General features: G+C 46.5%; 1 protein-coding gene across 2 annotated transcripts; it reads right to left on the bottom strand.

Annotated features, from left to right (window-relative positions):
- Nucleotides 1-5,378: 5,378 nt before the first annotated feature.
- DRD1 (dopamine receptor D1) lies at nucleotides 5,379-10,151 on the bottom strand. Of its 2 annotated transcripts, none has more exons than XM_073886406.1 (2): nucleotides 9,991-10,151; nucleotides 5,379-8,940 (listed from the first exon to the last, which is right to left on the bottom strand). In XM_073886406.1, exon 2 carries the CDS (start codon nucleotides 8,434-8,436, stop codon nucleotides 7,096-7,098), a length of 1,341 nt encoding a protein of 446 aa, XP_073742507.1. In that variant the 5' UTR covers nucleotides 8,437-8,940; nucleotides 9,991-10,151; the 3' UTR covers nucleotides 5,379-7,095. The 2 variants fall into 2 exon arrangements, with proteins under 2 accessions (XP_073742507.1, XP_073742510.1); XM_073886409.1 differs by lacking the exon at nucleotides 9,991-10,151 and adding an exon at nucleotides 9,041-9,529.
- Nucleotides 10,152-12,413: the final 2,262 nt, after the last annotated feature.

Raw genomic sequence — 12,413 nt, 5'->3', positions numbered from 1 at the left:
CCCACAGCTGTTTTGGCAGAATTAACATGGAGCTCCCTCCTTCCCCCAGTCTAATAGCCAACAGCAGTCGTGTGTTAAAGCGGCATCTTAGAAATGGGACTGGACATTATCTAAATTACAGTCAATATGTTTATAATGCTAAATACATCTGACCTAAAAACTCAGTCTCAAAACAGCATGCATGTGGCTAGATAATCTCAGAACACATTGGTGACATTTGGTTGACATTTCCTCTCCCGTGTGAAAGGGTTGGTCACTCACTATCCATGCGCACCGATATGAGAGAGAGCCCTAGTTTGCCGTTTAAATACCGTTCCGTGTCCTTGATGGAGACATCTAACTTAGTAGAGGAGATCAGCCCTTATAACTGCAGCAGGCTAAACCCTAAAGTGAAAATGAAGGTAAATGTATAAGCAGCGACCTAAACCTTTTCATAAAGTTATGAATTCACTCATTTCAGAAGTATATTAACTTCGGCACCTTCCGTGTGCCAGGCTGTGCTGGGCACTGAGAATAGAGGGTGGGAAAGGACACAGCCTGTGCCTCCAGGAGCTCCCCTGCGACACAGGAGACACGACCACACGCGACAAGGATGCACACCCTGCTGCAGGACTCCAGCCTGGGGACGGAAGGGCTGGAGGATTCCCAGTAAGGCTGGCGCCTGAGATGAGGTTCAAACAAATGAAAACAAGAGGAGGAAGGTTGCCCCGAATGCAGGAAGAGCTAAGGGGTGCCCATCCGAGTCTATGTGAGAGCAGTAAACAGGTGCCTAGGGCTGCGGGGAGGGGCTTGTACGCTTGCCCAACAATTATCACCAGACCACCTGGCAAACTCTCCAGATGCACTGAAGAGGGCCCCTGCAGAGGGTGGAGGCTACCCCCAAAGCAATTAACTTGACAGCCTGTGGGACCTAGATTCAAACTGGCCCTATCCCTTACTCGCTGTGGGACCTCGGACACACAGCGTGCCCCCTCTGAATATTTGTGATTTTGATGTGTAAAGTGGGGGTGATTATAACGGTACCCACGTCACAGGACGGCTGAGAGGATGGAATGAGACCCCGCATGGACTGTGTGGGGCATGATACGGGAAGATGGTTACTGGCACTCAATAGAATGAGTGGCATTGCCCGGAAGAAAACATTTTCTTTCTCCATACATTTTACTTTCACAACATTCTTTGGTGATGGCGTATTTATTTGCCTATCTGTCTCTACTTCAAACTCCTCAAAGATTGGGACAGAGGTCTGGTTCATTTCTAGCATCCGGCACATGACCTGAATCATAGAAAATGCTCAAAAAAGGTTATTCATTACAAATAGCATCAAATCATATACAAAACACACTTGTGTGTGGATCTGTGTGTGTGTACACAATGATCCTATACAAATATATCAGACCCCAGGGAGCTGCGGGCCTTCAGAGACCACATGGAGATTAGAGAGACCAAAGACATTGGGGAGAGCCTAGCAGACCTACACATCTGTACCAAGGCCCCCAGAATTAGACTTCACTAAAACTGTGGCTTCAACACCCTCTGCTTTGACTTGTTCTTTCTTTCATTCAACAAAGACTTAATGGGCAAATCCTGTAAGCCAGACAGTGAGCAGGGTGCTTAGAAATATTTAGAGAGAGGGAAAGAAAATAAAATCCCTTTTGCTCTCAAAATGTTCATAATCTAGGGAGAAAGATAAGGAAGTAAGGAGATTATTTCATTATGGCAGGGTAAGCCCTTAGAAAGAAATAAGAGAAGTAGAGGCAGGAATAAGGTGCCAAGGAAGGTCTTCTGCAAGTATGCCCTACTGAATCTTAAAATATTGGTGGGATCAGGAAAACAAAAGCAGCAGGGAAGGGTGTTCCTGGCAGAAGGAATGGCATGTGCAAAAGCGTAGAAGATAAGGAAAGATTTTGTATGCTACCCAGACTGTATGAAGTTCAGAATGTCTGTAGGAACACTGCTAGTGGGATAATGCCAGTGGACAAAGCTCCAGAGGCCACCAGGGGCCTGAAAGAAAAGGGCCTTTTTTGCCTGAAAGTAATTGAGAGTTATTGAAGAATTTTAAGCAAGGGCATAGCACTGTCATCTTTGCATTTTATAAATATCCCTCTGTAAGCATTCTAATAGAAAAGAGAATGGAGGTTTGGGAAACGTGTCAGGGGAAATCTATCGGACTCATGTTTTGCCCATGACGGATCTCACATCTAGTATTGTCACACCAAAATAATATCTCAGAAATCATCTCTTCTAACCCCCTTATCACAAAGATGAAAAAACTATTTCAAGGGATGTAGAATAGTTTATCCAAACTACTTATCTTTTTTTTAAAAGATTTTATTTATTTATCTGAGAGAGACACAATGAGAAAGGGAACACAAGTAGGGGGCGCAGGAGAGGGAGAAGCAGGCTTCCCGTGGGGCAGGGAGCCTGATGCGGGGCTCGATCCCAGGACCCTGGGATCATGACCTGAGCCGAAGGCAGACGCTTAACAACTGAGCCACCCAGGCGCCCTCAAACTACTTATCTTTAAAAAAAATTGCAAATGAAATAAAAAACTCTGCCCCTCAATTCAGCCCTCCCAGGTCCCACTATCCCCTGCCCCTTTGCTAGCATTTCTGCTGGGTGGGTTCCCTTCTGCAGACATAATTCAGGGAAGATCCTCTTCAGTTGCTAAAAACATTTACCAATTTTGAGAGCTAGTAGGATATCTATTCTATGAACATGAGAAAGAATTTAAGTGGTTTTGTACATGGTCACATAGTGATTACAAAGTTAAACCCTTTTAAACCAGAGATTACTCTTGAGCTTCTAATACTATTTAAATTACAACTCCCAAATCTTGAATGATGTAACACTCTAAAGTCCAAATGCTGCTTTCCTCTCTCTCTCTTTTCTTTTAATTCTGTACATCACATGGAAGTTACTTAACATGACAGAAGGCGACCTGGCTAGATTGGCCTGGTAACAAAATCTTAGAGGGGTTCTCTGTGCTATAATACTCACCATCCCCTCAATCCTCTATAAAAATAAACACGTTGATTATGTCATGTCTCTACCCAGGAAATCACAAAGAAATCCACAGAGGTGCATCTAAGCTATATAATACTACAATCTCATGATCCCCTGCGTTAGTTCCTTCAAACGACCACAGTAACCAGATCGTGCAGAGCACCAGGTCCTAGTTTTCACAGCTCAGAGGCAACCAGCCATCAGCTCATTATTCCTGAAACAAATTTTGCAAGGTAAGTAGATCTCATAGACTCAAACATCATGGATAGGTTAATTTAGTCAGTATCTAGTGATAAATTAAGGCAATTGTCTTAACCACGCAGATATTAACAAACACTTGCTTCTGGAATACCAGATACCCAAAGCAAAAGAAAACAGTGTCTGGGATAATCCCAGACTGCGAGTCCTAAAGGTCATTTCCATTTGCTTCAAGCCAACATGAGAGACAACACATGAAAAGCAGTTCCATTATTACCAATGCAATAAATATTGTCATCAACCCCTTCAAAGTAGAGATCCAGTAAAGAATCAGTGAGCCCAACATTTCACTGCTCTGTACCCTTACAGACATTAGCTTCATTTAGACCCTCATGAGAACCTGCATGTTTATTTCCATGTCACAAATGGGTGAGCAGGCTCAGAGAAGTACAGACACTTGTTTACTCTCACACAGCCTGAAAGTGGTAGCTGCAAGGTGAACCCACGTCTGTCTGAAACAAAGCCTGTGTTTTCTGCCTAACAGGCCCCCATGTGTGAACTGGCTCCGAGGGGGTGGAAGGATCCAGGTGATATGCTGCTGGTGCAGGCCAGGGAGGGAATCAGGCCAGGGCAGGAATCATGATGGAGCCCCAGAGAGTGGAGAAATCAGAAAGTCCCTGAAATTAGATTATGTATTGATTTGCCTTTTGGAGCGATCCCTCCACCGAAGAAGTTGATGCAGAGGTTTTGTTCCTCCCGTTTAATAAATCAGGACAAGTAAGACTCAGAGACTGTCACTGCTTAGATCCCAGGAGAAAGCAGTGACTTTTCCACGCACACCCCAAATCTCCCCGCTGAAGCCCAGGGCTCAGTCCCCCTTCCATAGGACTTCCTGTTGTTCCATCACCTGTAAGAGCTCTGCATCTATTTGACCAGGAAAGGCATCTTCTTAGATAGAAAGGGAAAAAGAACACCTCTTCTAAATTCTCTCTACCTTGCTAAAGTGTTTCACATATATTTAGCATTATGAAGCCTTATCGCAATAGCTAAAAATGAAATAAAAATCATAATGTATTTTTGCTTTTATGGTTATAAGTTAAATTCTCTGAAAGATTCTATCAGTAAAATCAACACTTCATAAGATACTTTTATCAATCCTGAGTGCCAGGAACCCAAAGTACAGTCTCATCCACGGTGTACTGAATTTTATAATTCTTTAATAGAGTTTCTAGACATGTCATTTATTTTTCACTCTGCCAATGAAATAAATAGGGAAAGCTTTTGTGCCATGTTTCATTGGCTGGACAATGACAACCCTGAGTATCATAGTTGGTGCTGCTGGACTACTAACTAAGGAACAAAATTAAACTGCAAAGAATAAAAATATCCAGAAAGTCGGGAAGCAGAAAGAAAAGGTATCGTGCTTTATGGGTGTTCATTCTAGATGTGTTCATTATATGCCAAAGCCTGGGGAAGGCAAATATGGAATTTAAAAAGACACCATCTGTTGTGTGATGTCCCAAATTATAAACTTAACCCTTAATTTCTACATCCCCTGCTGTTCAGTCGTTCTCCTTCTTCAGGATGAAAAAAAAAAAAAAAGGTTAGCACATTAACTAAGCAGGTTTAGCAGGACTGATGGATATGCCCCATAAGATATTTTGATAAGCCCAACATCACAACTGTATATTTTCTCCAGAAAGAAATTCTTGTTATATTTTAGTCTTAAAACAAACACTACCCATAAATACAGTAGTTGCCATAAGCTGAGGGACCATACAACCCACAGCAAGCCACAGGCTTTTCTGTGATTTTTATATTACTTAATATCTCAGGGCTCTTCGAAAGAAAAAGCAGAGATTTTAGAAAGCTTTCAAATCTGTGAAATGAAAAGTAAAATAATCCTGCAAGTGAAGAGAGTTTCTTTTCAAAAAATATTTTTTTAAGACCAAAAAACCCCACAAGAGTGTGTAGTCCAAGTCAAAAACATTTCCTGTTTAAATATTCAAAGGCAACCTGTGGCATACATAATAGGAGAAATTTCCATTAAAAAGAAAAACAAAAGTAAGGTATCCTCGAAAATGCCCATGTTTTCTTACTCATAGGTCTGAAGTAGCCCCGTTTTTAAAACACACTTAACAAATGCAACACAGCTCAATCAGGATTGATTTGAGTTCACAAAATAATTTTATTATATGTAAGAAAGCATACAGGCAATAAAATGAAGAAACATTCACAATGCATAAATAACACGGACCTGATGCAGGAGATATTTTTCAGTAGATTTCCTTCTTGTTACCCATTTCATCTAAACACTGTGTACATTGCTTATCAACAAGAATACTCTGTAAACATTTCAAAGAAATTCTCTTGAAATGCCCCCACATGAATGAGTATCTGGCAAAACAGACTCATGATACTTTATACAGTTGAGATGATGAGATAGGAACTTGATTCCAAAGCACAGAGAAGGAGCTAGCCTTTGTCAATAGAGATCCTGGTGGCTTTGGAGCACTTAACACACCCAAAGAGAAGGGGTCTCCTTTTATTTTCACCAAGAGAAGTGTCTAACTTGAGGATGATAATGAGGCACTATTCGTTAGTATACTATTAACATTTAGACTTAAAAAAAAATCAATTCTAAATTCAGATTAAAGCACTACAAAAAGTCGCCCCACTGAGTGGTGTGATTTGACCTGGTAAGATGGAGATGCAGGATTTGACCTTTGTCTGTTGGTGAGACTGTTATAACCCAAATATTAAGGAAACCTACTGTCTTCACTACACGTATCTAACCAGGACAGCCACTTGTTGGTTCAGAAAAGCTATCTGACACTGAAATGAGAAAGACGCAAAAGGCCAAGTATTTTACATAAATACAAAGGGGCACATACTTTTTATTACCACCTAAGGTCATAAATCTCAAGTCAGGTCCTTCTGAAGCTGGCTTTTATTTAAGATTATTTACAGAACTGCAAATCTTTCTCCTGGGAAAGTCTCTGTCATTTAAAAAAATTTGAACACAATAGTAGCTATGCCTTTTTAAGTTTTTCAAAATCTTTCTAGAAAAAAAAAAACATTCACAGCATTTGTCAATTCTCACCTTGTGTTTATTAATGCCAATGAATTTTAAAAAAGTATCACAACTTCATTTCCTATCAGTCTTTGCTGTTTCTGGAAGTTACCCATGAGCATTTAGAATCTCAGAGTTTGTCTGTTTGTTTCATTGGCCAATAAAGTGCTAGTTAGATGGACGAAATGTGATTGTAAGGTCTCAGATAATTCATTAGTTTATCCTATGACATCTGATAAATATAGATTTATTTAATAAATTTAAAATATCCATATAATACAATAAGTAAATAAAACCATTATCAACAAAACATCTCTCAAGTCTGGAAAAAAAATCCCACTCCTACTGTAAGGCTCAATTATTTTTTAGAAATAATTTATGAAGGCATGCACCTACCTTTACAATCTGAAAACTCTGCTTGGACCAGTGTTAGCACCTGTTTATACACAGCAAACTCGACCCTTCTCATTTCCTTCCTGGAAAGGATTTATTTTTTAAGCAATGCTGTTCATTGTTGATTCTGTGCCCTATTTTTTAAGTCCTAAGATAAGAATCAGTTTCTAAAAATAATTTTGGAGCCAAAGACACGTCCCTGTGAACGTTCACTTCACATATGTCCCTCTTTGATTCACTATGAACAACACAGAAAACACACTGAAATGTATTTTAAAATATAGTTAGTGTGTTTAAGGAAAAGCAGCAGAGGAGGGCTTGCCTGACATCTGAGTCTCACCACACCTTGGTTTCCTAACAGCAAGCCACTGAAAATCTCCTCCAGTTTTTGGGATGAGCCTGTCTGGCCGGATTCATCTCAGGGTTCAGGTTGGATGCTGTCCGTTTTGTGTGATAGGCTGGATCTTCTCTAGAGAGACATCGGTGTCGTAGTCCAATATGACAGATAGGGCCGGGGACAGCTTCTCCAAGGGTTTGGCCATTCCACCTGCCTCCTCCTTCTTCAGGTCCTCGGAGGAGCCCACTGCATGTGGGATCAGATAAACCAGATTGCAGTCCTTGGAAATGGAGCCTCGAGGCTCGTGATGGCTGGAAAATACCACAGCCCCATTGTTATTGATGCTAACCGTCTCTATGGCATTATTCGTGGTAGGGCAAAGTCTGTAGCATCCTAAGAGAGTTGAAAATGCCTTCCGAAAATCAGCATTAAAGGCATAAATGATGGGGTTCAAGGAGGAATTAGCCCACCCAAACCACACAAACACGTCAAAGGTGATGGAATCAATGCAGAAGGGCTTGGTCTCCCCAGACCCACAGAAGGGCACCATGCAGTTCAAGATGAAGAAAGGAAGCCAGCAGCACACAAAGACCCCCATGATCACGGACAGAGTCTTCAGAACTTTAGTTTCTCTTTTGAAGGACATCTTAAAGGAGCTTTCTGGTTGAGAACACTCCACTGGGTTTCCATTACCTGTAGTGGTCTGGCAATTCTTGGCATGGACTGCTGCCCTCTCCAAGGCCGAGATGCGCCGTATTTGTTTCTGGGCGATCCTATAGATCCTGGTGTAGGTGACAATCATGATGGCCACGGGGATATAAAAGCTTATCAGGGAGGATGAAATGGCATATGTCCTGCTTAAGCTGGAATCACAGTTGTCCAGGGTCTCACCCAGGGAAGTGGCATTGCCATCAGAGGAGCTTGTGGGTTTCGCCTTGTGCCAGCTGAGCTGTACTGGGATGAAAGAGATGAGTACAGACAAGGTCCATGCCACGCTGATCAGGATGAAGGCTGCCTTGGGGGTCATCTTCCTCTCATACCGGAAGGGGCTGGAGATGGCCCAATACCTGTCCACGCTGATCACACAGAGGTTGAGGATGGACGCGGTCGAGCACATGATGTCAAAGGCCACCCAGATGTTACAGAAGGACCCAAAGGGCCAGAAGCCAGCAATCTCCGCCACCGCTTTCCAGGGCATGACCAAGACAGCCACCAAGAGATCCGATACGGCCAAGGAGATGACAAAGAAGTTGGTCACCTTGGACCGCAGGTGTCGGAACCTGATGACAGCGGCACAGACCAGTGTGTTCCCCAGGAGTGTGGACAGGATGAGCAGAGACAGGAAGCAGGCTGTAAGGATGCGGAAGGAGAAGTCTCTCTCTACCACCAGCCCAGCCCCATCCATAGTAGAGGTGTTCAGAGTCCTCATCTTGCGGAGGGAGAGCACATAGGGGGCTCTGACACCCTCCAGTTCCTAAGCAGGGATGAGGGGTCAGTCCCACCTGCAGGAGTTCTCACTCACCAGGCAGCCCCTGGCACAGCCCCGACGGCTCCCCGAGGTGGAGGACCTCACCAGCATTCCATCAGAGGGCTGCAACAATTGCGTGGCAGGAGCCTGCCCTTGGCAACCCAAGTCAGCCCCTTGGAAGGTCCCTCTTGCTTGTTACGACTGTCTTCTGACTCCCTTGCTCCAGGTCACTGTCCTGTTGACCAGCTGGCCCTTCAATTCTCCATGGAAGGCATTGGCTTTTTAGCATATTCTAAGCTATCAAACCAGAGACTCCCAGGCCTCTGCGGATCTAGGCAATCGTAGTCATATTTTGGGGCTGTTGCCTCTCTGGTGGTGACAGAATTCTCCCCTTTTGAAGGTGCAGCTGAAAATACATGCCTCACTCCTCCAAGCCCCTGGCTCCACCGCAGCTCTCCAAACGCCCTAAAAAAGCAAAAAGAAAGCAAAGGTTGTTCGCCAAGACTTGAGCCCATCGCAGCTTTATCCGTATCAAATCCACTTCGACTCAGTCCGAGCCACCTACCTTGCCTTGAGGTTGTCTCTCTCAAAGCCCCTGGAGCTCGGAAAGCGGGCTTTGCTAGGCGCCACAGCTCCGCAACGCCCAGGAGGTGCGCCTGACTCCTGCCCCGCGCGCGCAGCCGGGGTCTGGCTCCTGATGCGCAAAAATCGCAGGGCAGGTTTGGGAAATGTTCCCAGGCCAGGTCCCCCGGGGCCGGCGCTGCCCTACTGCCTCCAAAGGCTAATGATTGTTTAAAGCCGAGGACACCCGGGAAAAGGGCTCCCGGGCGCTCGGCGCATCCTTGAGAGAGGGTACCTCCAGGACTAGTCACTTGGAGAGCTTCTTTCCTTTGCTGCCTTTTTCCCAGAACCGAGCGCCCGGGCGCCCCTCGGGTGGCCTCTGGCCCTTCGGGGCAGGGCTCTGCGCCTCTCCGCCGCACTATCCGCTAGCTCCCGGGAGCCCGTGGGAACGCCAGGCAGAGAGCGCCGAGCTGGCAGCGGCGGGCGCACGGGCCAGCCGGGTTCCCGCGGGGCACAGCCCACCCCGCCCCCGCGTCCCCTCCCCTGCCCTGCCTGGGGGCGGGCTTTGCTTGACAGGCAGAGTTGCGGGCGACAGCCGCACGTGGTCCGTTGGATGGTGCCGCGGGCGAAACGGGGGGCGGGGGACGCCCAGGTGAGCGCTCGCACGCCCTGGGGTACCGGCTAACGCGCGGACCCTCGGACCCCTGGACAGCACGCGACAAGGGCCCGCCAGACGTTAGTACCTCGAGTAAGCCCGAGACGCCTGAAAGCGAAGCTCGGCCGACCGACATTCATTGGGGTCGACCCCACGCCCTTCCCAAAGACCGAAGCAAGCGGGGACCCTGCCCACTCACCCACGCACACCAAGCCCTGGAACGGCTGGCGTCCGACCTGCGCTGTCTCCAAGTGTCCCCCAACTAGGGTGAGGAATGCCCCGCCGGCGCCCGTACTCACCGCTCTCGGAGAGGGCTCGGCGCTGCGGCGCGCCTGGCAGGTGCGATCCGCTGCGCCCGGAGGCCACTCACTTCCCGCTCCGCGGGGACAGCCGGCGCGTCGCGGGCTGCGGTCAACGCCGGACTGCAGCCAGTGCCCCGCGCCGGGAGAGCGCCCCAACATCAGCACCACGAGCTCGGCAGGCCCGGGGCGCCCTCTGCCGGTGGCGGCGGCTTCCCACGGCCCCGCTGCACCCTCACAGGTACAGACCTCACCCGCACCGGCTCCCGGGTTCACGTGGGACCCGCGCCCGGACCGGCATTTCCCCGACCACGACTGCCAAAACCTGGAAAGGGGGATGCGTAGTATTCCTCATTTAGGACTCATTCTACTAAAAAATGCCAAGAATGAAAAAGTCCTTTTGCTGGCTCTGCATTCATTGAATCGGTATATTTTCCCTAGCACTCATTGCGTGCCAAGAGCAAGGGCGATAGGGTGAGCAAGATGCAAGCTTTACTCTCAAAAAGACGAGACAGAACTGGCATTCACTGAGCTACCTCCGTGTCCCGGGCACACACCTTACGTTGTTCACCCCTTAAAACAATCCCTTCTCATAGGCCTGGTCATCTCCACTTTGCCCAAGTGGAAAATGAGGTTCAGAAAGGTGTTCAAAGTTAGAGTTAATGTAGGTACTGGCTGCCTGACTCCCGCCTGCGTGTTCTTTTCACTTACGTGTCACTGCCTACTAGGGAGCTCAGGCTCTAGTGTCAGAGCCAACGAACTAAATAAGTAATTACCCATGGTCTAAAATAGAGCTCAGGGCAAAATGGAGGCAAGAGAGCCCTAGTGGAGAAGGACCTCCCCGGCTTCTTCCCAGCTGCCCTGGACAAAGCCTCACAAGTCAGACTTCGAACGAATTTGTACATTAAGTGGCACCATCGCCGTGCCTTCCTGGGCAAGGGGAGTCCATGTCAGACTGCCTGGCTTCCCGCCCTTACCCTGCCCTGCGGGCTGTGTGGGCTCTCTCTTCCCTGGGCTTGGTTTCTTCCTCTGTAAAACGGTGATGGCATAGCAGGATTGTTCTAAGTATTAAATGAGATGATGTTTACAGAGGGCTTGGCACTGAGCCTAGATATTCAGCCCTCCATGGGCAGAAATCCCTGGGGGCTCATTAGAAAACCAATAGCCTTGCCTCCTTGAGAACCCGGCACCACATTGGAAGCTACAGTTTTCTCTGTAAAAACCCAGAACCTGAGTAATAATTCCATTAAATTAACCAGTACAACCTGCACCTTGGTTTTAAAGGAAAGGACTGTCTTCCCGGGGCAGACCATCCTGTGCCTCTGCCCCCAGCTCTGTGCGCCCATGATCAGCCTCGCCATCACACCCAGCAACACCATGAGTCATGAGTCAAAATCACAGACAATTTTGCCACACACGTGCCCAAAGAACCACATTCTTATAGAGCCGTAAGCCATGCCTAACATAATACTTCCAGATCATTTTCCTTAAAGCAGGCATTCCCCCACGCTTCTTGACTTCATCTTTCTTTCCCTTTTATGAATAAGTACAAATTAAACATATGCTTCTGATTCAAGATGGTCATGTGGGCTTGAACATTTAACTCCCCACATTCTACCCACCCCATCCTGAAATGTTTCCCGTGCATTCCACCTGGAGATACACACGGAGGAGAAATTCAGCATTAACCCTGGAAAACAGGAAAAAAGTGAGGTCCTTTTTCCAAGATAAAGGGCGGATGGGATTGGACGAGAGGAGGGAGGACTTCCCTGGCATTCTCCATATGGGAAGAAAACTCCAAAGGAACACACTACCAAGATCGAGGTAACAGACGCTGGAGGTCAGGATAAGGCCAGTTGAGAAGTGCCCCCAATGCCCAAGTCCTCGCAGAGCCAATAACCCCGGCAGAGCCCACCGCTCTTTAAATTAAAACAAGAATGACAACTACAAACAGAATACCCAGACCCCCAGAGTCTCATCTATAGAAAGCCCAGTGGTGACTGCTCAGGTTCCAGATGGCATCACATTTAATGATATACCAGTCCACTGGCCAAAAAAATCTTGATATGAAATTTAACTTTTACCCAAAAGCTTGTTGGAAACAAACGACATTCATAACATACTCCTTCCCATCCTCGTTTCTCTCAAGCTAGGCAGTTGCTGAAAAAAAAAAAAAAAAAAAAAAAAAACCTCTCTTTCTTTACTTGAAAAATCCCCTAAATTCTTTCCAAACTAGTCCACGCTGACCTTAGTCATTTTCTCTCAACTCATTCCCCGGACAGGTCTAGGTGATCAAATCAACATACATCACTTCTATAGTGGTCGAGGGGTATTTCTCATCCACAAGTCAATGTCTGCCATTTTCAATGTCAGAACATCAAATGTCCTCCTTACCTGTAATGCACAAAAAGGCTCAGGAACCC

The sequence above is a fragment of the Callorhinus ursinus genome, unplaced genomic scaffold, assembly GCF_003265705.2.
Source record: "Callorhinus ursinus isolate GAN/ISIS: 27379988/994484 unplaced genomic scaffold, GSC_fseal_2.0 scaffold3, whole genome shotgun sequence".
Taxonomy (NCBI): Eukaryota; Metazoa; Chordata; class Mammalia; order Carnivora; family Otariidae; genus Callorhinus; species Callorhinus ursinus.
Note: the sequence above shows the minus strand (reverse complement) of the source record. Positions and strands in the feature narration are given on the sequence as shown.